Genomic DNA, 25,019 nt, shown 5'->3' with positions numbered 1-25,019 from the left:
CTTTAAAATTTTTGCTTATCTGATGGATGTGCAGCTATGATTTTAATTAGCTTATTCCAAGGAAATCAGCCTTTCAGATATTTTTGCCTTTAGATTTCCTTTGTTATTTTATTGGGTTGTTTGTCCTTTTACTGATTTTATATGAGTTCTGGTTTTTAATGTTTTATCAGGTGTATGTGTTGTAGATGACTTCTCCCAGTGTGTGGCTTGTCTTGTGTATATGTATTTTAATTAAAGTTTAAAATTTTATTGCAGTAGATTTTTATTTTTTCTGTTATGGTTTATGTTATTTTGTGACTTGTTTAAGGAATCCTAGGATCATAAAGATTGTTTTGTATTTTCTTTGAAATCTTACATATTTTCTATTATAAGTATAAGTTGCTAATAAATCTGGGATATATTTTACTGGATATATGACATAGGGATTCATCTTTATTTTTTTTTCATATGGATAACTGGCACCATTTACTGATAGTTTCATTCTATTAATGTCTAATATCAACTGTCATAAATAAACTGAGGGTCTTTTGAGTTCCGTGTTCTTTGGTGTATTGATTACACTGTACCAACAGCATACTGTTTTACTGACTATAGCTTCATATTAAGTCTTCATATCTCTCTTTGTTCTCTTTTGATTTCCCCAGGAAGGCCATCCAATTGATATGAGATTGTAATAAGTAAGTTAAGATACTTACTGGGTGATTGATCTTGGGGAACGTGTTTTCTCTAGAGGCACTGGTCTCTTCCCCATCCATTGTTTGCCCAGGAACTGCCAGAAGTTTCACCTCGCAGGGCCTTGCACAGTCGTTAGTCATATTATCATCCACATTGTCTGCTTGCCTTACTGTCTTCTCTGTATGCTGTCCGTCCTAGAGATACAAACAAAAGTGTCCCATATGGCTATTCCTTTAGATGTTGGGATTGTAGTTTTGGGGGCAGCTAAAAGATATCTGTTGTTCTTGTCTCTTCTGTTGTCTTGCCTTATTAGTATAGTCCTGTGTGTCTCCCCTGAATTAAGTCTGTTTAGTATACTAGATCCATTAGAATGAACATTTTAGGTCTGAAAGGGCCCTTACTTTTTAATCTTTTTTTCTCATTTTACAGGTGATTATTTTTTCAGGATCACATAACCAGTTAGTGATAGAGCCAGGTCCCTTCATCCTCTTACTGAAGATCATTCTGGGTGTTAATTGGGATCATAACAGTGATAAAATATTATAGTAGCTTACTTTCTCTTAGTCTCTATTTAGATCATTTTGAGTGACTTGGCACAGGCCTACTAATATCATTGTTAATCGTGCTAACACTGTAATATTGCTAACACATAACTATGGGCTATATATGTGTACTGTGTGTTAAATTGTTTATATTTTATATACTCTTAATTTCCCCAGGACAAGTTCTTCTCTCTCTCTCAGTCCTCTTTTTTCAAGCTTTTCTTGATTATTTTATGTATTTAATTGCACATGTGAACTTTAGATTTAATATAATTAATATAACAATAATATTAACATATAATGATTTTATATGATACAAATAACCATCTGTCTCTCACCTTGCCACAAAAAAACCCACAAAAACAAAAATAGTTGGAATTTTTTACTGGAATTTATGTTAAATTTTTAGATTAATTCAGGATGAATTTATTTCTTGCATTGATTGACTTATTCAGTAACCTGTTATGACTAAGATCCTTTATTTTACAGAAAAGTTTTCTATAAGTATTTTAAATTAGTAGGAATGGTATTGAGAAAAGGAAAGCTTTTTAGTAGCAAACAGAATATTATAGATAACAGGTGAGAATGATAATCGTATATTCAAGATAGCATCAAGTATTGAGTTTATTGTAGGACTTTGTGTTCATTCGGTAAACATTTGTTGCGATGGGGTATCAGCAGTAACAGCTATTTCTGGCTTGGTCAAAGTTTAAGTTTGATGAGTAATATATAACATTTGAAAATATTTTTTATTTGAAGAGGGTCATTATAATGCCTCAGGTACTGTGTTAGGTGCTGGAGATATAATAGTGTTCTGCTTAGCTACAGTATTATTCCTTATGAAGTTCCCAAAATCTAGTTGGAGAAATAGACATTCACTGTAGAACAAATTGTTTGTGTACTATGTGCTACAAAGGAAAAGTATTGGTTGATACGAGGTAAGAAAATGGAGGGGACCTAACTTATTGGGAAAGGCCACGGGGGTTGTCAGGTTGTAATTTTGAGCTGGATTATCAAAGATACTTTATTTAGCCTAGAAGTAATTAGAAATAATACTTCTTGGTGCTTAGTTTTAAGCAAAGGCCAAAAATGATACTAGGCATTCCTAGGGGAAGAGGTGGAGCTACAATATCCCAGTTGGTAGGAGCAACTCAGAGTATGTAAAGGAGCTTGGCACATTTGAGGAGTCAGAGAAGGCTGTTGCCACTAGAGCTTAGTGATGTGGCCAGGGACTTGGAATGAGGCTGTAGAGGTGGGAAATAACTTGACTAGATTGCCTTTTTTTAATTGCGTTCTCCTACCTTGTAGAAAATAGAGGGGGTCAAGAGTAGATATAGAGAGAGCATTTAGGAGGCTATTTGGTTATTTAGGTGAGAAGCAATGGCAGCATTGCAACTAGGAGAGTGACAGTAGAGATAGAGAGAGGTAGGTTACAGAGATATTTAGGAGCAGCAGCTCTTGGGGTTTGATGATGTATTGCATATGTAGAATGATGAGACTGATGGAGGAAGTATCAGCATGTATCTGGCTTGGGCATTCATTTATTTAAAAATTCTGAGTTTGAGTATATAGTGTGTAACATTTGAGACTTTATATGAAGAGGGCATTTCTAACATTGATGCACTCCGAAGAGAATAATGTATTTAGTGCTTTTTTGTGATGATGATCAAATGTCTTTTTCATGCTGTAGATATTACACCACCACATTGCCTCAGTAGAGAAACTGGCCTTGACTACTTCTGGATGCCCACTTGTGATTCAGTGCAAAAACTTCAGGATTGTGCATTTCATTGTTCCCAGAGAAAGAGATTGTCATGATATTTACAATTCTTTGCTACAACTGTCAAAACAAGGTACTATTCCTAGACACCAAAGTTTACTTGCTCAGTTTGAGATGTATTATTGAAGATACTTTATTTGTTCTGGAAATAATTAGAATTCTGACCTGAATTGTAAGAATGGTTTCTAAAGAAAGGGCAACAGTAAGGAAAAAGCAAAGCATTTATAGTATAGGACTTAAAAACCATAGATTTATGTTAGTGTTTGTAAAGTTTGCTGATAGCCAGCAGCACACCTTTTTTTGAAAGTGGGTAACCCACACCCAAAGAGACTGACTTGGAAATTGATTACTAAACAGAAAGTTAAAGAAGGTCAAGCTCCCATGGAAGCAGTGTAACTAATATATTTAATTGACTAGAGTGGCACATAAGGGAGTTGAGCAGAGGGAGAGTGTGAACCCTATTTTGGTCAAGGGAGACATGGAGATACTGAAGCTTCACTTCCCCCAGCATGACTTGAGTTATGTAGATCTCTCCAGGGAGACAAAGCACATAGTTACTGAATGTTAATTTCTTGTTGAACACCTGTTTCAGTGGTTAGGCGTGGGTCTGTATTCACTCTTCTTACCTAACACTTAACACCTGTAACATTTATCCCTTTTGTCCCAAGTTAAGCCAGAACTTACAGTAAAGATGTTTCTGAGACTTCAGGGCTCTCTCTTATTCAGAAGTAAGAGCATTCTGGAGCTCTGGGCAACCATTGCTGTTTTTGGTCAACACCATCTATAGGAATGTATGTACAAATTCCTGTTTATGTGTTACCTCTACTTTTTCATTTTAGCATTAGTCTTTCTGTTTTAATCTCTTTTGGGAAAATTGTGGGTGGGAAGTGTCCATTTGTGTCCTTAAAATTTTACTTTTAAGAAAAGGAAATATTGCCATAGAGAATTTAATGTGTAAGTCCAACTATTATTTCCTAGCTTTTACTGATGATATAAATTGAATCTCAGATTGGTAGGTGTGTCTTTAGATATAGTCAAAGAACCAAGAAAATAAATATGTTAAAGTATTAGCCATCTCTTGGAAATTAAGAAAAATGGGAGGGATAAAACTAAAAAACTACTTCTATTTGTAATGTATTAAGTTCTGTAAATTATACTTCAGCATTTATGTATTTTGTTTACTATAGCAAAATATGAAGATCTCTACGCGTTCTCTTACAATCCCAAACAAAATGACTCAGAACGACTGCGAGGTTGGCAACTCATTGACCTTGGTGAAGAATATAAGAGGATGGGAGTGGCAAATTCAAACTGGCAGTTATCTGATGCCAATCGAGAGTACAAGGTAACTAGCAATCTCTTAGAGAAATTCAGAAAATATTAGTACCAGAAAGTGAGAACGTGTCATGGTAACAAGTTGTCTATGTATTGCTGTTTATTGTTCTTGCATTTAATAAGTTTTAAAGGTTTTTAAAGGTGGTTTTTAACTTCGTGGGTTATGAACTATTGAATAGAATGATTATGTTTTATTTGACTTTTACAGATTTGTGAAACTTACCCCAGGGAACTTTATGTTCCCCGAATAGCAAGCAAACCAATCATTGTTGGTAGCTCCAAGTTCCGGAGCAAAGGCAGATTCCCAGTTCTTTCCTACTATCATAAAAATAAGGAGGTAGGAAACTTTTCTTTTGTTAATTTTACAAATGTGGTATAACTTCTCTTCAGGTGTATCCAAAAGAATCCTCATGTTTACATTAAGAGGTCATTATAATGTTGCTGGTAGAGCAATGCTGGCTTTTCATTTAATTACATTTTTGAAATTTTAAAACTGTATTACCCTGAAATATAGAAACTTTCATACTTGTCATCTTTCTTTTTACCCCCCTCAGCCACCTGCCTTCATTCATTTCTTCTTTCTAGTGGTGACTTGAAAATTATGGGAAACTTTCCTGTGGTTCTCTTGATCTTGCTTGTATTTGGGAAAACCAAGTAGTTTTGACAAGCTAACTGTTGAGAAAAGAGAGCGACCCAAGGGTATTTTAGGCTCCCGTTTCAATAGCAGGCTCCCAGATCATACGGATTTTGCAATATGAAGTAGGAGAGGCATCTTTATATGATGCTGTGGTAGGGATTGCTCATTATAGTAAAATTTACCTTTGAGGCCTGGGGGTACTATAGGTTAGATGCTTTATATGCATGAAACAGTCATAAGATATTATAAAGTAGACTGCTAATTACCTGTAACTTTCAAATGGTGAAATTGTAGTTCAGAGAGGATAAATCACTGTTGTATCTCACAGCTAGTAGGTTGAGGAGGTCGATGCCATTGCTGACTCCCAATTCTTTGTGACCTGGCATTTTTCTTTGGGAAGCTCTCTTTCCCCTAGTGTTCTGAAATTTCACAGTGATGTGCCTGTTTGGAAACTCAGGTCTAAGTTGCAGGAAGTTGCTTCTCTATTTCTTTGGTAACTTAGTCTCTTCTGTTTTCTTTGTGCTGTTGTGTGTGTGTTAGTTAACAAGAGGGCTTCCTTGCAAAACCTCCATTTTAATTTTACCTATTTTCCATCTCTATTTTCTGGAAGATTTCCTCAACTGTGTCTCCAATCCATGTCCTGGATCCTATATTTTGCAATAGTGTTCAAATCCAAGAACTTTACTATTTTCTGAACTTCTTAGGCAGTTTTCTGGTCTTAGATGTGATGACTTAGTTCTCTGAAGATGTTAAGGACTTTTAAAAAGACTTATTGTGCTCCCCACAATTAGTTACCTGTTTGCTTAGAGTTCCTTCTTTTTGTCTATTTTTTTGTTTTTTTTCTTTCAAATATCTGATATATAAATAACTAAGTGAGGTACTACAGAGCTGTTTAGAAGTGTGTTTGTATGCACGACTGATCTCTATCTTTGGATTCTTTTGGTTTTGATTTCCATCCTAATGTGTGTGAGAGGAGAGATGGGAAGACCGCACCTTTTGTTATATAGGCTTTACTTAAGCTTCTTGTTTTCCACGGGTAAGAGCTTCGTTTCCACCCACAGCTGTGCCTGTTGTCCAGCGTCTTCGGGTTAATCCTCCCCATAGAGTAAATGTGATGTTCCGGGGGAGGGAGGTTCCGGGAGCCTGAACTAGTCCTTACAGACATCCAGCCAGGTCTCCTGTTTTCAGTTATATCCCAGCTCCTCTCCTCTCCTCTCTTCCCTTTCTTTCTTTTCAAGTTTAAAACAAGTTTTAAAAACAAACTTTTAAAAACAAGTTTACTTTTTGAGCAGAAGTTTAAAAAAACAGAAGTTCCTAATCTGTTCTTCATAACAAACTCAGAGGGAGTTATGACTGGTTATGACTTCTGTTTGACACACTCATGTTTATATATATTTTTCTTGAAAGCTGGGCTGAAACTAGATATTCATCGCTCAACTTAAGAAAGTACATCTGAAAAGAATTTATAAGATAATCCTCATTTTCTTCTGTTTTATTCCATTTTTATGGTTTTACTTTGTGTTGAGTTTTGAAAGTACGAATATATGAATTTATATGCACTTTTTTCCCTTATGATACTGTATTGGAATGCTTGAAAAGGGTGAAGTTGGATTTGGTATGGATGAGATTGCAGAAAAAATACATGGGTCTAAATCTTTTCAACTTTTTTAAAAGAATGAACAGTGGTAAATAGCTGACATTCACTAATTTCTGTAGGTATTTTTACCCTCTTAGATTGACTATAGATTAATCCAAATTTGAATTGAAGTTCATTTTTCTCATTTTATGTCTCAATGTAAAGACTGCCGATTTCTAATTAGATCTGAAAACCTTTGGAAAGTAAAAGTTGAAATGTCACTATTTGAAAAAATCCTGTTCTCCATTTATGAATAATCTCTTGAAAGTATCTTCTAATCTAAGGCACAGAATTACAAGTGTCTTGGTAGGTTACATGATAGAGAATTAACCAAGTGTTGCTTCTTAGGACTGAAGATTTTTTCATCAGACTAGGTAAGGAGACCTTTAGGTTTCTTAAGTAGAAGAGAATATTGGAAAAACTTAAGCGACATCTAGATATTAAAATCATGTTAAATTCAAATAGGACTTCAAAATTAATGCCTTCTACTTTTAAACAGATTGCATACTTGATTTTAACTTTTTTTCTTTTAAGCATTTTGTTGAGACATGTTTTAGAGATCTTTGGATAATCTGTTTTGTCTCTTTTTAAAATTAGGCTGCCATTTGTCGATGTAGTCAACCTCTGTCAGGATTCAGTGCCAGGTGCCTGGAAGATGAACATTTGCTTGAGTCCATTAGTAAAGCCAACCCAGTTAATCACTATATGTATGTCATGGATACCAGGCCCAAAGTATGTATCTTGAATACAGTACATTTTGTTAGTTTAATTATCTTTGTTGTTTTAATTAATAGGAGTTGATCAATTTGTCCATATTTAACATACCTGAATTGTAGTTTTAAGTTAACTGAGGCTAATGATACTGAGGAAATCAATCTTTTAAGGAATACCAACTTAGGAGACCAATTTACCAGCAACCCAAGATGGTGATTTCTTATGTCTTCTGCTGTATGTTGGAATTTTTAATTGGCAGAATACTTTTAAAATAATGAATTTAACATATTAAAAAAACAAGGAAAATAGTTAACTTAGAATACACTGAACTAAAGAGATACAAGTAGTGAATAGTGAGCAGAAAATAATCGTTCTCTTAGGCACCTATAATGTAAGGTTAAGTTTTTATCATTGGCACAAATGTCAAAATCCTCCCCTTTTTTTTTCAAAAACACAGTGAAACAGCCAATCATATAGCGTCCTGAAACTAAAGTAAGTAATCCTCAATGGTAATAGCTAACATTACTTTTAACTTTTATTATAGCATCACATGCAGAGCTGGTGGCCTACACAAAAGGACATTGGCAGAATTATAATGAGGATTTCTTCAAAGATCTGGAATGATGAGAAAATAAGAGAAAGCGATGAGAAAAAGCGAGTGAGCGATAACACAATTTCAGGCAGCTTTGTTGAAAGGAATGGTAGCTGTTTTAGAACTAATTCTCATCGTTACACAGTCTCAGAATATAAGGGAGAGAACAGAAGATATGATTAATTTGAGTAAATTAAGAAGTATTAAAAATTAGAAATTGATAATTTGATAATTTATTTTGTTAAAAAGAAAAGACTTCTTTAGAAGTCAACTATTGGTTGTTATCTCTTGTAAGAAAAGTTTTTTTTGTATGATTTGGATGGATTAATTAGTTTGAACAATATTTAGGTAATATTAGGTACAAAAGATGATTGTAGTGTAAGACTTGATGAATATGAGGTCTGAGGGTGATTTGTTTCTCTAATTATCTTATTTGTATAATTGACTTCCACACAGACAATATATCTTGATTGTTTTGTTATATTACTTATATTTAACTCAAGTTTTACTAGTTAAACTCAAGGATTAATAATGTGGAAGTATTTTAGTATTGAACTCTTAGTAGATACAGCCTAACTGTACTTGTTACTGACCTGGGCCCTGATTTGGATGAAAAGCTACTTTTTCTTCCAACTTAGGTTCTGTTTCACTCAAATTCATAAGAATATTTAGTAAATTATAATAATCTGCCATATGAAATTCTAATCAGAAAGAATTAAACATGCCAAATCTTAAGCAAACTTCTGATAGCATTTGATCTAATAACCAAAGACCGTGAGCCTACAGGCAGCCTGTTTTCTCCTTAGAGACCAGCTTACTTTTGGCCCAGTTCTTGGAGGTGTATCAGGCCAGGGGATTACATGCTGTGTCACATACTGTGTCAGCTTCTAGTAATCTTTATGATGGAAGACCTCAAATAATCTGATAGGTATTTGAGACCTGATTTTCAGGGTTCCTGTGGCTTTCTGAATGATCAAGTGCTCCAGGCTTGTTCTGAAGCTAATTCATTCTGTAAAAAGGAAAATTCCCCACCTCCACTCATCTCCGAATAATTTAGGATTAGATAGGAAATATTGCTTTATTTTTTTGTATTTTAAAGTATTGCAAATGTATAGAAAACTGACTAAAACATAAGTGAATTAGTTTCATGAATTATTTGTGGGGGACTTCTTGTTTGACCTTTCTGTTATGTAACAATCACGTTTTTACTCTGGTATCCTTTACTGTTAATAACATGAAATTTTTATTCACTGAAAAATGGTAGCATATTCACTTTTGATGAGTTTCTTTTTAAGTTCTGTTAGCTAAAATGTAGTTTATTTCTGTGTTTTCTTGGTGTTTTGGTAAATTAAGTTAAAAGATAAGAGCAATTTGTCTCTAAATTTCTAAAATTTAAAATTTTAGCTGAACGCAATGGCTAACAGAGCAGCTGGGAAAGGTTATGAAAATGAAGACAACTATTCTAATATTAGATTTCAGTTTGTTGGAATTGAAAATATTCATGTCATGCGGTCCAGCCTTCAGAAATTATTAGAAGGTATGATTATTGCTTATTCTTCTAGGCCACTTTGCCTAATAGAAATATAATGCTAGCATATTATAAAGTTTTAAATTATGTAGTTTAAAATTTTCTAGTTGTCACATTCAAAAAAGTAAAATAGTTGAAATTAATTTTAATAAAAAATACCTATTTAATCTATTAACATTGTTAGATTAATCAGTATAAAAATTAGTAATGATATATTTTGTTTTTTCCTGTAAGTCTTAGAAATTGACTAGTGTGTATTTTACATTTACAGCCCATATTTCAAGTATTCATCAGCCATATTTAGGTAGTGGTACTGCATTGGACAGTACAATTCTAGTAGTTCTATAAAAAATTGCTGTTGTTAGATTCTTGATTAGGCAGTGTGGTGAAGATTAATTTATAATAATATTCCATTTAAATATTAAGGTGCCTTTCCAGTCATGGTGTAAAATTTTAAAAATTAAAATCGACTATTTTTAGTTGAACATTTATTTGTGCTGCAGAATTTTTAAGAAAGGAGATTGGAGCTTTTTTTTTTAAACATAAGAAATGACAGGAAAATGTACCAGAAAATGCATTATTGATCTTCTAATAGCACCTTTTCAGTTATAAAGAGTCTTGCCTATTTATTTTGTCCTCTTCTCTTCTTCCCCAACTCACTCACCTAAAATACCTTGACTAGGAGAAGTGGAGCCTCTAAGCCCTGTTTTAACTAAAATGTTTTTTCCTCTTTTTTAGTCAATGGTACCAAAGGGCTTTCTGTCAATGATTTCTATTCTGGCTTGGAGAGCTCAGGATGGCTTCGCCATATCAAAGCCATCATGGATGCTGCGATCTTCTTAGCCAAAGTAACTCTTCGTTGCCCAGATTTGGTTTTGGGGTTTATAAGGGTTGGGAAGGAATGGATTTATTCTGTTGGGTGCTGGTTTCTTTTCTAGTCAGATAACTCTTGCTCTCTGATGAGGTTCACTTTAATTTGAGCTTTAAAAATACCATGTAGCACTTAATGTAGGGACTTCAAAAGAAATTCCCAAACACTTAGAAGCAGCATTGTTGTCTTTGTTTTTTGTTTGTTTGCTTGGTGTTTTTGTTGTGTTTTGTCTTGTTTTTCTGGAAATTATGCTGTGAGAGCATTATCACTGTGGTCCTAGCTCTTCTTTATAATGCAATACTTGGCTAGTAATGCTTTTGAGTCAGTAGAGAAGTTACTGGTTTTTTTAAAGTGTCTTCTGCTAGAATCTAAGTGTGTGATCTTTCTTTCCAGGCAATAGTGGTTGAAAGTGCAAGTGTGTTGGTGCATTGTTCTGATGGCTGGGACAGGACTTCCCAGGTTTGCTCCCTTGGGTCTCTCTTACTGGATTCCTACTACAGGACAGTCAAAGGGTTCATGGTAAGGAGTTACTTGGCTAGACCAACGGTACTCAAATAGGAATGATTTTGTCCCCCCAGGAAACATTTGATAATATTAGGAGACAGTTTTGATTTTATATCTAAAGGAAGGGGGACAACTGACATTTAGCTGCTAGAGGCTCATCATGCTGTTAAATTTCCTGTCAAGCTTGGAACAGCCCCTACAACAGAGGGGTATCTGCCCAAAATGTCAGTGGTCCTGAGGCTGAGAAACCTTGAGTTAGACTAATTTCCATTTGTGCCACCTCTTTGGCAAAAAGTTGTAGATTTAAAAGTCTTTTTTCTTGATGTTGCATTATCAGTATTTTCTTCCTCATTTTTATCTAGCAACTGTAAGTTATACAGTAAAAGCAAGGCATAAGTAAGAATACTTAAAAGTATATTCTAGAGGAAACTTTCTATTTAAAACTCCTTCATTTGTTGATTGTAATTACATGTTGGGTAGCATGTTTTATGTCTACAGATTAAATTTCTGGCTGAGTAGATTTTCTGCTTTTTGATGCTAAAGCCTTGGCTGCTGTTTTCTAATTTACATTTTAACTCTTGGTAAGTAAAGTAAATAAAGAGATGGTAGAGAGTATTCATTAGTTTAGAATTATTAAAATGCAGTGCCATCTTAAATCAAGGAAAGGTTTAACATCACCAGGTCCCTTTCAACACCATTATTTTGTGGTGCAAGCATACTGAATCTGGGACAGGCCAGTGAAAGTGCTGGTAATATGTTCAGCTTACCTTGAAGAGTGTTAAGGTAAGGAGTATTTTGTTTGCCTGCTTTAAATATTTTAATATTTAAGGACTATTTTAAATATTTAAATATTTTAAAGGTAAATAATATTTGGCTTTAACTCTTTGCTAGACATCCAAATGAAATCATGTAATAAGTGATCAGGGATACTGATCAGAGCTTCCCAGGCAAATAGAACAATGAGAACTACAGCATAGCTCCTTTAGGTGACTGCAGGTGAAGTGTGACGGACGGAATTCAGGGTGAGTGTTAAGAGTTGAGGGGCTTGGGTACAGAAGATAGAAGGGCGTGAGGGCCTGAGGCAGAGTAGACTACAATTTGGACTTCACTGTCTTTGGGTAGGGAGAGCCATGAATGGGCTCCAAACAGAGGAAACAGTAACTTTCTTAGATCTACTTTTTAAAAAAAAGATGGTTTGCAATCTTGAAGGCAGAGGGGAAGTGGGACTAGAGGCCAGGAGACCAGTATAGAAACTGTTAGGGTAACTCCAGAGAAAAAGAGGGCCAGCACTGAGGCAGTACATATGAGTGGAGGAGTCAGTACGAACTCACTAATTGGAGGTGGAGTGACAGAGAGGAGTCCTGTTCTAGGGCGATTTCCAGGCTCTGGACTCGGTTGCCAGGATAGATGGTGCTGTTCACTGAGATAAGCAAAATAATTAAGTTTAGTGAGAAAGTCAGTTAAGTTTTAGATTTGGGTGTGTAGAAGAATGGCAGAGAGGCTGCAGTCATACCAGAGGCTCCAGCTTGGAGATCACATGTACAAGGTTACACAGGTGTGGAACTGGTGAAGCTAGGGTTTGAACCTATGCAGTGTGACTCCAGAAACTGCATCTTACCCATCATGTGGTAGAGCCTCCTGGAGAGATTAAGACAAAAGAGAAGCTGGAAATGGCAGTTTTGACACTGAAAAGAATGTGTTGATGATTATACAGTCAAATTATAAGGTATATCAAATACTGACAAAAATATATTTACATTAGACTGAAAAAAATTAGAAGCCTGTTCAGCAGAGTTGTGAGAGAGAAAACAGATATAGTCCATTCAAGAGATTAGATATCAACATTTGAATTTGAAGATAAACTTCTCATTGGTCTCTTTATCAACCTCAGTCTATCATCCACAATTAACCACTGCTGACATTTGACTTACATGTTCCTAGCCTTTTTTCTTAGAGGGCATCTCTCATATTTATTGATCAAATGGTTGTTAACAACAATAAAATTCAGTATAGGGGGGTCAATGCTCAATGTACAATCATTAATCCATCTCAAGCCTAATTCTCGTCAGTCTCCAATCTTCTGAAGCATAACAAACAAGTTCTTACATGGTGAACGAATTCTTGCACAGTGAATAAATTCTTACACGGTGAACAGTACAAGGGCATTCATCACAGAAACTTTCGGTTTTGATCATGCATTATGACCTATAAACAATCAGGTCAAATATGAATATTCGTTTGATTTTTGTACTTGATTTATATGTTGATCCCACATTTCTCCTATTATTATTATTATTTTTATTTTTAATAAAATGCTGAAGTGGTAGGTAGATGCAAGATAAAGGTAGAAAACATAGTTTAGTGCTGTAAGAGGGCAAATGTAGATGATCAGATGATCAGGTGTGTGCCTATGGACCAAGTATTAATCCAGGCTAGACAAGGGCAGCAAGACATCCACGGATGCAGAAGATTTCTCTCAAAGCAGGGGGGGTGAGGTTCTGAGCCTCACCTCTGTTGATCCCCAAATTCTCACCTGATGGCCCCCCTGCGACTGTGCCTGTATTAGGTTGTTCCTCCCTTGAGGAATCTTACCCGTCTCTGGCTAACCAGTCATCTTCCGGGGCCATACAGGGAAATGTAAAGTTGGTAAGTGAGAGAGAAGCCATACTGTTTGCAAAGGTTAGCTTTTTACTTCTTTGCAGATTTATGCCCTGTGGCTTCTATGCCCAGCACTTGTCTCGAGGTATCTTTACCACCTGGAGGAATTATGATACTCGGTAAATTCAATATGAGGCACGAATTCTATTTAAGGGTTGTAATTAGGAGGGAAGAAGAAAAGCTATAGATGTAGCATATGAAGGAAACATGGGAGGATTGATTATTTCTTTGACATATCTTCTTGTAGAGTACCTTAAGTATATATAGGTTTTAAACTACTAACTAATTTGCACACACATATTAACATAATAGGAATATGGTGACATAAACAAAGCAAATCTATAATTACCATCCATCTCCAGTGAAGCCAAGAAAACCATTTAGGCACCCTAGGCATTTGTGAAAATTTATCTATGATATGATGGATATTTTCCAACTGTACTTGAACCATCAGACAAATTAAAGCAGCCCATTTCTGGCATCTGTTCACATCCCATATGTTCTTTTAACCATAGATAGTCTATAGTCATGAGATTTTGGGGTGCTACAACTTGCACCCCTCCCAACTCCTGGTTGAGTTCCAACAGTACAGATCCGGTCAAATTCGTTGTCTCACTGTATGCACATGCCAGCCTAGACATCTCCCTCCTCATTCCTATGGCAAGTCCAGGAGACGGTGGGCTGGATGCAGCCACAACCGCAGCATCGTCCGGATCCCTGTGGAGGCTTTTTGATGATCATCCCCCGGCACAAGTCCTCCAGAGAGTGCTGATGCCGGAAGCTCCTCCTCATATCGTATCTTAGTTCATTTTCTGGGTAGCCAAGCTAGGCCTTGATCTTCTGCATAGAAACAAACAGACCCTTTGCCCACACTTTGACATGCCCTCTATACCACTGTGCAGAAAACTCATTGGAGGTCAGCACACAATAACTGCTTTTTTTTTTTTTTTTTTTTTAATTAAGAGAAAGGAATATTATCAGAAAAAAGTACCTCCATAGCTGATCATCTGACACCCTTTAAGTGATCAACATTAAGGATATTTAAAGCATGCATTGATCTTTGATTTACCAATAGTTTTATCCTGTTAAGGAGTAATCCCCCTTTTCTTTCTTTCTTTCTTTTTTTTTTTTTTTTTTAATTTTTAATCTACACTTACATGAAGAATACTATGTTTACTATGCTCTCCCCTATATCAGGTCCCCCCTAACAACCACATTACGGTTACTGTCCGTCAGCTTACCAAAATGTGGTAGAGTCACTACTTGTCCTCTCTGTGTTGTGCAGCCCACCCCCCCCTTTCTCTCCCCCCCATGCATGCTAATCTTAATACCCCTCTTCTTCTTCCCCCCTCTTATCCCTCCCTGCCCACCCATCCTCCCCAGTTCCTTTCCCTTTGGTACCTGTTAGTCCATTTTTGGGTTCTGTAATTCCACTGCTGTTTTGTTCCTTCAGTTTTTCCTTTGTTCCTATACTCCTCAGATGAGTGAAATCATTTGGTATTTCTCTTTCTCTGCTTGGCTTATTTCACTGAGCATAATACTCTCCAGCTCCATCCATGTTGCTGCAAATGGTTGGATTTTTCCACTTCTTATGGCTGAGTAGTATTCCATTGTGTATATGTACCACATCTTCTTTATCCATTCATCTACCGATGGACATTTAGGTTGCTTCCAATTCTTGGCTATTGTAAATAGTGCTGCGATAAACATAGGAGTGCATCTGTCTTTCTCAAACTTGATTGCTGCGTTCTTAGGGTAAATTCCTAAGAGTGGAATTCCTGGGTCAAATGGTAGGTCTGTTTTGAGCATTTTGATGCACCTCCATACTGCTTTCCACAATGGTTGAACTAATTTACATTCCCACCAGCAGTGTAGGAGGGTTCCCCTTTCTCCACAGCCTCGCCAACATTTGTTGTTGTTTGTCTTTTGGATGGCAGCTATCCTTACTGGTGTGAGGTGATACCTCATAGTAGTTTTAATTTGCATTTCTCTGATAATTAGTGATGTGGAGCATCTTTTCATGTGTCTCTTGGCCATCTGTATTTCTTTTTTGGAGAACTGTCTGTTCAGTTCCTCTGCCCATTTTTTAATTGGGTTATTTGTTTTTTGTTTGTTGAGGTGTGTGAGCTCTTTATATATTCTGGACGTCAAGCCTTTATCGGATCTGTCATTTTCAAATATATTCTCCCATACTGTAGGGTTCCTTTTTGTTCTATTGATGGTGTCTTTCGCTGTACAGAAGCTTTTCAGCTTAATGTAGTCCCACTTGCTCATTTTTGCTGTTGTTTTCCTTGCCCGGGGAGATATGTTCAAGAAGAGATCACTCATGTTTATGTCTAAGAGGTTTTTGCCTATGTTTTTTTCCAAGAGTTTAATGGTTTCATGACTTACATTCAGGTCTTTGATCCATTTTGAGTTTACCTTTGTATATGGGGTTAGACAATGGTCCAGTTTCATTCTCCTACATGTAGCTGTCCAGTTTTGCCAGCACCATCTGTTGAAGAGACTGTCATTTTGCCATTGTATGTCCATGGCTCCTTTATCAAATATTAATTGACCTTATATGTTTGGGTTAATTTCTGGGGTCTCTAATCTGTTCCACTGGTCTGTGGCTCTGTTCTTGTGCCAGTACCAAATTGTCTTGATTACTATGGCTTTGTAGTAGAGCTTGAAGTTGGGGAGTGAGATCCCCCCTACTTTATTCTTCTTTTACAGGATTGCTTTGGCTATTCGGGGTCTTTTGTGTTTCCATATGAATTTTTGAATTATTTGTTCCAATTCATTGAAGAATGTTGCTGGTAATTTGAGAGGGATTGCATCAAATCTGTATATTGCTTTGGGCAGGATGGCCATTTTGACAATATTAATTCTTCCTAGCCATGAGCATGGGATGAGTTTCCATTTATTAGTGTCCCCTTTAATTTCTCTTAAGAGTGACTTGTAGTTTTCAGAGTATAAGTCTTTCACTTCTTTGGTTAGGTTTATTCCTAGTTATTGTATTCTTTTTGATGCAATGGTGAATGGAATTGTTTTCCTGATTTCTCTTTCTGTTGGTTCGTTGTTAGTGTATAGGAAAGCTACAGATTTCTGTGTGTTAATTTTGTATCCTGCAACTTTGCTGTATTCCGATATCAGTTCTAGTAGTTTTGGAGTGGAGTCTTTAGGGTTTTTTATGTACAGTATCATATCATCTGCAAATAGTGACAGTTTAACTTCTTCTTTACCAATCTGGATTCCTTGTATTTCTTTGTTTTGTCTGATTGCCGTGGCTAGGACCTCCAGTACTATGTTAAATAACAGTGGGGAGAGTGGGCATCCCTGTCTGGTTCCCGATCTCAGAGGAAATGCTTTCAGCTTCTCGCTGTTCAGTATAATGCTGGCTGTGGGTTTATCATATATGGCCTTTATTATGTTGAGGTACTTGCCCTCTATTCCCATTTTGCTGAGAGTTTTTATCATGAATGGATGTTGAATTTTGTCGAATGCTTTTTCAGCATCTATGGAGATGATCATGTGGTTTTTGTCTTTCTTTTTGTTGATGTGGTGGGTGATGTTGATGGATTTTCGAATGTTGTACCATCCTTGCATCCCTGGGATGAACCCCACTTGGTCATGGTGTATGATCCTTTTGATATACTGTTGAATTCTGTTTGCTAATATTTTATTGAGTATTTTTGCATCTACATTCATCAGGGATATTGGTCTGTAATTTTCTTTTTTGGTGGGGTCTTTGCCTGGTTTTGGTATTAGGGTGATGTTGGCCTCATAGAATGAGTTTGGGAGTATTCCCTCTTCTTCTATTTTGTGGAGCACTTTAAGGAGAATGGGTATTATGTCTTCTCTGTGTGTCTGATAAAATTCCGAGGTAAATCCGTCCGGCCCCGGGGTTTTGTTCTTGGATAGTTTTTTGATTACTGTTTCAATTTCTTTGCTTGTAATTGGTTTGTTTAACTTTTGTGTTTCTTCCTTGGTCAGTCTTGGGAGGTTGTATTTTTCTAGGAAGTTGTCCATTTCTTCTAGGTTTTCCAGCTTGTTGGCATATAGGTTTTCATAGTAGTCTTTAATAATTCTTTGTATTTCTGTGGAGTCTGTCGTGATTTTTCCATTCTCATTTCTGATTATGTTGATTTGTGTTGACTCTCTTTTTCTCTTAATAAGTTGGGCTAGAGGCTTATCTATTTTGTTTATTTTCTCAAAGAACCAGCTCTTGGTTTCGTTGATTTTTGCTATTGTTTTATTCTTCTCAATTTTGTTTATTTCTTCTCTGATCTTTATTATGTCCCTCCTTCTGCTGACTTTAGGCCTCATTTGTTCTTCTTTTTCCAGTTTTAATAATTGTGATGTTAGACTATTCATTTGGGATTGTTCTTCCTTCTTCAAGTGTGCCTGGATTGCTATATACTTTCCTCTTAAGACTGCTTTCGGTTCCTAGCCTTTTTTTATATGCATATATCATCATACATATAAAAATGTAAGTGCAGCAGTACCTATAACATGTATTTTTCCCTAAAGTATAATAAATACAAGTGAAATCATCTAAGTCACAAGACTACTGTATTTCTTTTTATTTAGCATTTTTACTCTTCATTAAACCAGCCTCTAATCCAGGTTCTTGCTGCGTTTTGCCTATAATTAAAAAAATTTTATGTTGTTGTGTTTGAAACTGTATAAGCATAATTCCCATTTTTAAGATAATAGGATTTAATCCACTCTGAACAAAAAGAATTGAAAGTAGTTATAAGATGGGTTTTACTTTTTCTTTCTAAGGTTTTAATAGAAAAGGATTGGATCTCCTTTGGACATAAATTTTCAGACCGGTGAGTCACGATTATACATGTATGTACTTTGTGAAACTTAGAGTACCGAAGTGCTTTCTGTTCTTCATTAACTCACGTATCTGGTGGGAGGTGAGTGTTGTGGTTTCTTATATTAAGACTGATTAAAGATTTTCTATCTTTTCTCTTCTACCTTTGTTAATATTCAGGTCAATTTATCACTTTTTTGTCTGGATTATAGTTAGAAGAGAACAGATCATTTAAATTTGTGGTTGAAAACGTTACAGGTATAAATTGTTTCAATAAAAGCACATCAGAGTGTTTTTGTGCTAATATAACAATGCTTTAGGATTTTTGTTTTTTTGTATATATGTTTAAATTTAATAATATCTGAATAACTGACTTCTTTCAGAGGCATTTTTAAAAGCTCATACTCTCTGGGGGGGGCTAGGTGTGGCCATTTGGATGGTGACCCAAAGGAAGTCTCACCGGTGTTCACCCAGTTCTTGGAATGTGTGTGGCAGTTGACCGAGCAGTTTCCACAAGCCTTTGAATTCAATGAAGCATTTCTTCTTCAGATCCATGAACATATTCATTCATGCCAATTTGGAAACTTCCTTGGAAATTGTCAGAAGGAAAGAGAAGAACTCAAGTAAGACAGTTTGATTAAAATAGGCTCTTTTTTTCTTACTTAAATGAGGTCTAATGTAAATCATAGTTGAACTTAATAAAATATCTTGATAGTATGAAATAGAACTGGATTTTATTGTCAAGATTTTATTGTCTGTATCTGAAGCTAAGTACCCTCTGAAATATCTCTCACATCCTTAGGCTAATAGTCAAAACACATTTCAAAAATTTGTTTTGAAGTGTGGTAAACATACAGAAAAGTACTTATAACGTAAGTGTGGAGTTCAATAAATCTTAAACTCATCCACCTATGTAACCAGCACCAAGAACAAGAAACATTATCAACACCCTAGAAACCTTTCCCTGTGTTCCTTTCTAGTCTGAATATATACTTAGAACAGAAAAATCTTCACTGTATTTCATTTACTAGAAAGTATTCATCACTAAGTTTTAAAGTTTGGTAAAAGATTTAAAAACTTGTTGGTTTTAAGGCATGATGAAGCCTTATAGTTCTTATATTTCTAAACAGATAGTTCTTTGGGGAAAATAAATCCTGTGTTGGCTGCAGTGTGTCTGTACCTCACACCTGTTCTTCCCTAGCCAGTCTGGGAGTAGGACTTCTGACTAAATTTTGATGCAAGGGAGATGTGGGGTAAGGCTCTGAGAGGTCCTTTTATATGTGTGTATGTGTGTATATATATTTTAGATTGGGCTTCTGAGTGTACATTTCTTGGAGTAGTAAAGAGCAGTTACAGATTCTTGAACATCCAAGTGACATATTAGAGAAGCTAAATCTGGTAGTAGTTTGAAAACAGCCACATACTCTGAGAGACAAAGGCAGGCAGAGTTGAAAGCAGAACTGAGAGCATGTGGAAAATTCTAAAGATGTATGAAGGTGATAGCTACTGAAATAGAGTATGACAGAGATGAACAAATCAGAGTATTACAACTTAGCTTTGTGCGGTAGTCATTCACTGTCGTTTCTCATAACTTGGAGCAGGTGACTTGCAGCACAGGGATGTTTTAGGAAAAGCTGTTCTCTTCAATTAGTGCCAAACATGCTCATAAGTAGGAAGGTGGTAATAAAAGCACATCTTTCCCTGTACTCTCTCTAAGGGCATACCTATTGGTCATCATAAGGGTTGTAGAAAAGTGGAGCATCTGCTCCACTTCTCTACTTTTCCCCCTGTACGCATATCTTATTTTATGTTTATTTTGTAAATATGTTATCTGAAAGCATTCTACCCTTTGCCCACCTACTTCATCTACTTTTAGATTTGCAGTGTAATTGGCATTTTTTTACTCTGGAATAACTGGTTTTTCCTAATTCCCTTTTTCTGTGCCCACTCACACTTAAATTTGTCCCTGCTCTCTAATATGTGTCACTATAGGCCAGATAGGAGGCTAAGAGAATGAAGCCAAAGAGGAAGATAATTAAAGCATTTTACTCTGTTTAATGTGTGTGGTGATTTGAAATAAGTGTAACAGAGACCAAGGTCCTGAGATTCTGTGAGTTAAGAGAGGAATCTCAACGTGAATGGTTGTGAGAGAAAATGGTATACCTGTGTTGTGTTCAAGAGACATGGTTTTATTTATTACACGATTATAAGTGAAAAAGGAGAAAAGAGGATACAGAATTCAGTGACAAGGTGAGGTTAGACCTGGAACAGAAGGGAAAACTAAAACTCAAATTGATTTGGGAAATAATTGCCTGCTTTATAAAAATGAGTATTGCATTGATGGGAAAGATCTTTGTGTTTCTCATTCCATTCAGGTTAAAGGAGAAGACTTACTCCGTGTGGCCTTTCCTCCTGGATGACCAGCAGAAATACATGAATCCTCTCTACAGCTCCACACCTCAGATATGTGCAGTTTTGGAGCCAAATACAGTATCTTTCAATTTTAAGTAAGTTGGCATCATTGAGGAATGTACACTTTTTTTTCTCAAATACAGTTTACTGAAAAAAAATTCTTTTTTTTGTCATAAAGGTTTTGGAGAAACATGTACCATCAATTTGATAGAACGTTGCATCCGAGGCAGTCTGTATTTAATGTAATTATGAATATGAATGAGCAAAATAAGCAGTTAGAGAAAGATATTAAAGACTTAGAATCTGTAAGTATTCTGAAGTATCTAATGTAATATATTTAGAATCTTAAATCAATTTATTTCCTTACCTGTGTTCTTGTGTAAATTGGTGTATATACACATGGTTGCTTTAAAATACGATTTCCTCTACTATGAATAAATTAGTTTGAATTGCTTCCCCTGAATTTTAAAATACATTGAAATATTTAAAGTATACAGAAAAGTAGAGATAAAAACATAATAGCCACCACCTAGCTTTGTGGTATTTTAATTTTTATCATACTTATTTCAGATCTTTCACATTGAAAAAATAAAAAAGAATGTAATTTTTGTGTAAGGTATGAAAGTCAATAGGCAACAAAAATGCTCACGTTCCCTTCACTCATCTTAAAAAACCATCTGTTTTAAAAATGTATAAAGGTTGTCATACTGTAATACTTTTTTTTGCTCAACATTGTTTTGAAATTTATCCATGTTGATGCATGTAGCATTAACTCGTCTGTTTTATTAATAACAACTGTATAACATTCTCTTGTATGAATGTAACAGTCTCTCCATTCAGCTACTGCTGAATGTTTAAATTCTTTTTAGCTTTGGATTTCCATGATAACAAATGATGTTGAATGACTCTTCATATGTTTGATAGGCATTTGATTTTTCCTTTTATGTGAATGGCCTGTCCAAACCTCTCCTCATTTTTCCGTTGGCATATTTGCCTTTTTCTTACTGATTTGTAAGCATTCTTGATACACCAGACACTAATTCTTTGTTGTTATGTGCATCACAAACAGTTTTGCCCAATCTGTTCATGTCTTTTCCATTTTATTTATGGTATTGTTTGTATAGGTGTTTTGAATTTTAATGTTGTCAGATTGATCAGTCATAATGTTTTATGCCTTTTTTTTCTTTTTAAAGAAATCTTTTTCCACCATAAGACTTTCCTATAACCTTCATACATAACCAAGAAATATCCATGAGTACCTATTTTAAAAATCTTACGCAGTTGTTGTAACTCAGTAAGACGCTTGTGTGCCTCTCGGGCAGGAGTGTTCCTGAGTCCTCCTCGGAGAGGGAAGTAAGGCCTGCTTGAGTAAACTGTAGGAGATGTAAGAGGGGCGAGCCCAAGATACAGGTAACAGAAGATACCTAAAGATCAGTCCCACGGATTTGGAGAGCGCTGATACTCTGCACAGATTTTTAAATCTTACATTAAAAAATTCTGCTGTGTTCACTTAACAAACCAGTGTAGGAAACCATAGAAGCAAGCTCTTGAGGCAGTTCAGCCTGTAGGAACTGTAGGTAAATAAATGTGTGTGTGTTGTACAGTTGTGGTTTCAGGGCAGATGTCTCATATACATTTCTTTCATTATAAAATGTTTACTTTCTATACTTTCTAGGTAATATATGCTCTTTTCAGACCTAGTGATCTGCAGTTCAAGTATAATAACAACCATTTTTCATTGCAAAAGTTACAAACATTAGATTCTCAGCCATGTCTTATTTATCTGCACTAGATTTTATTAAATTTTTGAGATTTAATTTTGTATTCTATGTAAAGAGAACATTACAAAAACATGTTTTCTCCTTTCATTTAACATTGAACATGTAGCATGTGCAGTTAGTAATTTCTTTCAAATTTGGATTTGTTCTAGAAAATTAAGCAACGTAAGAATAAGCAAACAGATGGAGTTCTCACCAAGGAACTGTTACATCCAGCTCATCCTGAATCACCTACCCTCAATACTTCCTTGTGTTTTAAGGAGCAGGCTCTGCTGCCTGTGAATCATGCTCTTCGAACTATAGAGGGCAGCAACCCAGCAGATAATCGTTACAGTGAATATGCTGAAGAGTTTTCCAAACCAGAACCTGCTGTGGTCAGCTTGGAGTATGGTGTGGCAAGAATGACCTGTTAGACTCAGTATTTTCTGGATGGACTGTAGTTCAAGAAATGGGTTAATGTGGGAATGCTCTCAGCGTGTGACCAGGGAGAGTTTGTTTAATAATTATCTTAGAAGCTAATAGTTGAAGAAAGGATGATAATAACTGCTCTTGGGAGAGAGTAAGTCAATGTAATTGCATTTTCAGTGAAGAATGATATACAGTTCTTTAAGAAATGAGTGGTAACAGCAAATTTACTCAAAACACGATTTGCTCTATATACTAGTGAATTGACATTTTGGTATGACGTACATGTTAATTACAGCCAAACATGAATGGCCTTCCCTAAATATAACTTAATTGCCAGAAAACAAAACTTGACGAAGTGGTCCCTTACTTAATAATTGACATGACATGTGCTTTTGATTATGTAACTATGAGTATTTACATATTTAGCCTATTAGTGATGTTTAATGTTGAAGTGCCATGAAAAATATTTCTGAGAAAGCCTTAAAATCTCAGTATATTCTTTACTCTTAAGGTTTTTAGCCTAGAGTGAGACGTTTTGTTATTCCTTTGGTCAGCCTTGTTTTATTTGTAAAGAATTGTGCTGACAACATGGCTGGAGCTGCATGCGGCATCACTCCTGTAACACTGCTGATAGAAGTACGTGGTCGTTCATGCGCAGCTCGGTCCACTTCCATATTCAAAACGAATGAAACTGAAGGTTTTATTTGGGTTACAATTTGTTCAGTGCTATATTTGATGGCTTATTATTTATAACTTAGATTATTTGATTTCTTCATATATAAACACATTTGACTGTCTTTTATGTATGGATTATTACATTCTGTTGATTCTTATTTTTTGGTTGCTGTTATTCCTTTGATAACTACGTAGGTGAAAGCTCTAAAACTGTACTTGGAAACAATGAACAGTGCATATGTATGTTTTTTAACTTCAGTCTCTCAGTGAGTTTCTCTTCCTAGAAAAAACTTTGAGTTTACACAAAAATTGTGGGGTAAAAAATAAAGGGAAGCACAGAGTTTAGATTTTGCTTGGTTGCATGAATTTTAGAGCAGTCATTTCTTTGTGGAACATTTTTTTCTTCTCTTAACATAGGAAAAAAAGGAATATCAACAGTAACCTTGTACAAAGTTAATGTTTAACAAAAACAACCTCAATGCTCGGAAGAGTTTCATTTTGCCAAGTTATGTTAACCATTTACTCTATGTACTGTTACATATCTTTAAATGACAAAAGAGACAGAATCACTTGCAGTGGACACTGTCACCCAGATGACTTTAAAATTAAAGATTTAAGTAATGTGAGTGGTATGAGGTATGATTCAAGGGTACTAGGAAATCTGCGTAGGATCCTTAATGCTTCTCTTTATTATATTAGATTAGTTTGAATATAAGCAAATGTGTTTTTCAAAAGGAAAAGAAGCTTTATTATATGAGAGCTTATCTAATCCTATTTATTTTTTCAATGCTTTCCTGTAACGCATTATGTCATAAGACAAATACGCCTTTTTGAACAGTTAACAGAAATGCACTATAAAATATAGTTTGTCATTTAGCCAAGCCTATTTCCATGTTTAAGCACTGGGACAGGAAACTTGATCTTCGTGACCACAAATGGAAGCTTTTGTGCCTTGTCACTTGGTTCTGTATATTGACTGTGGTTTTAGAATCTTCCATGGCAGACTTCTTATATTCAGCTCTTTGGTTTATTATCTTAATCTTCACCTTGAGGCATATATATGGGTATTTATATGCTCACACATGGACTGAAAAATCAGTTAACATCCTAAGTGACCTATAGGGTGTATATGTTGGCAAAAAGCAGAGTGGGTATATGTCTTATAAAATTGGATTTATGTTCTGCGTGTTTGGTAATGTACAGCATGTAAATTTTACATGTATTATTTAAAGGTCATTAAATGTTCATGTTTTACTTTGAATGTTTTTTCTCAAAAAGATGAGATCAAATTTTGGTTGGGTTTTTTCTCCCCCTCACCTAGGCAAATAGACCTGTGCATTACACTAATCATAACAGTATAAGGTTTGAGCAAGTTATTTTCAAAAGGTGATTGTTAATAAATAATCACTGTTACATAAATAATTCCCAAAATATTTAAAATAGGCATAATGGGCTAAAAGGCTTATTAGC

The 25,019-nt window shown here is 35.5% G+C and overlaps 1 protein-coding gene across 6 annotated transcripts in view; it reads left to right on the top strand.

The window, feature by feature from the left end:
* MTMR6 (myotubularin related protein 6) overlaps nucleotides 1-24,803 on the top strand; it is a 50,002-nt gene extending 25,199 nt beyond the window's left edge. For 3 of the 6 annotated variants that reach the window (XM_073228202.1, XM_073228155.1, XM_073228108.1), the window contains 13 exons: nucleotides 2,908-3,070; nucleotides 4,185-4,342; nucleotides 4,541-4,669; nucleotides 7,203-7,337; nucleotides 7,864-7,977; nucleotides 9,316-9,448; nucleotides 10,178-10,287; nucleotides 10,704-10,829; nucleotides 18,240-18,289; nucleotides 18,699-18,899; nucleotides 20,652-20,783; nucleotides 20,867-20,993; nucleotides 22,619-24,803. In XM_073228202.1, coding sequence (XP_073084303.1) covers nucleotides 2,908-3,070; nucleotides 4,185-4,342; nucleotides 4,541-4,669; nucleotides 7,203-7,337; nucleotides 7,864-7,977; nucleotides 9,316-9,448; nucleotides 10,178-10,287; nucleotides 10,704-10,829; nucleotides 18,240-18,289; nucleotides 18,699-18,899; nucleotides 20,652-20,783; nucleotides 20,867-20,993; nucleotides 22,619-22,879 — 1,839 coding nt within the window. In that variant the 3' untranslated portion in view covers nucleotides 22,880-24,803. The remainder of the gene's footprint in view (nucleotides 1-2,907; nucleotides 3,071-4,184; nucleotides 4,343-4,540; nucleotides 4,670-7,202; nucleotides 7,338-7,863; nucleotides 7,978-9,315; nucleotides 9,449-10,177; nucleotides 10,288-10,703; nucleotides 10,830-18,239; nucleotides 18,290-18,698; nucleotides 18,900-20,651; nucleotides 20,784-20,866; nucleotides 20,994-22,618) is intronic. The other 3 variants (XM_073228243.1, XM_073228220.1, XM_073228270.1) reach the window with 3 other exon arrangements.
* The last annotated feature ends 216 nt before the right edge of the window (nucleotides 24,804-25,019 follow it).

Source organism: Manis javanica, chromosome 1, assembly GCF_040802235.1.
Source record: "Manis javanica isolate MJ-LG chromosome 1, MJ_LKY, whole genome shotgun sequence".
Taxonomy (NCBI): Eukaryota; Metazoa; Chordata; class Mammalia; order Pholidota; family Manidae; genus Manis; species Manis javanica.
This window is presented reverse-complemented; position numbering and strand designations above follow the sequence as displayed.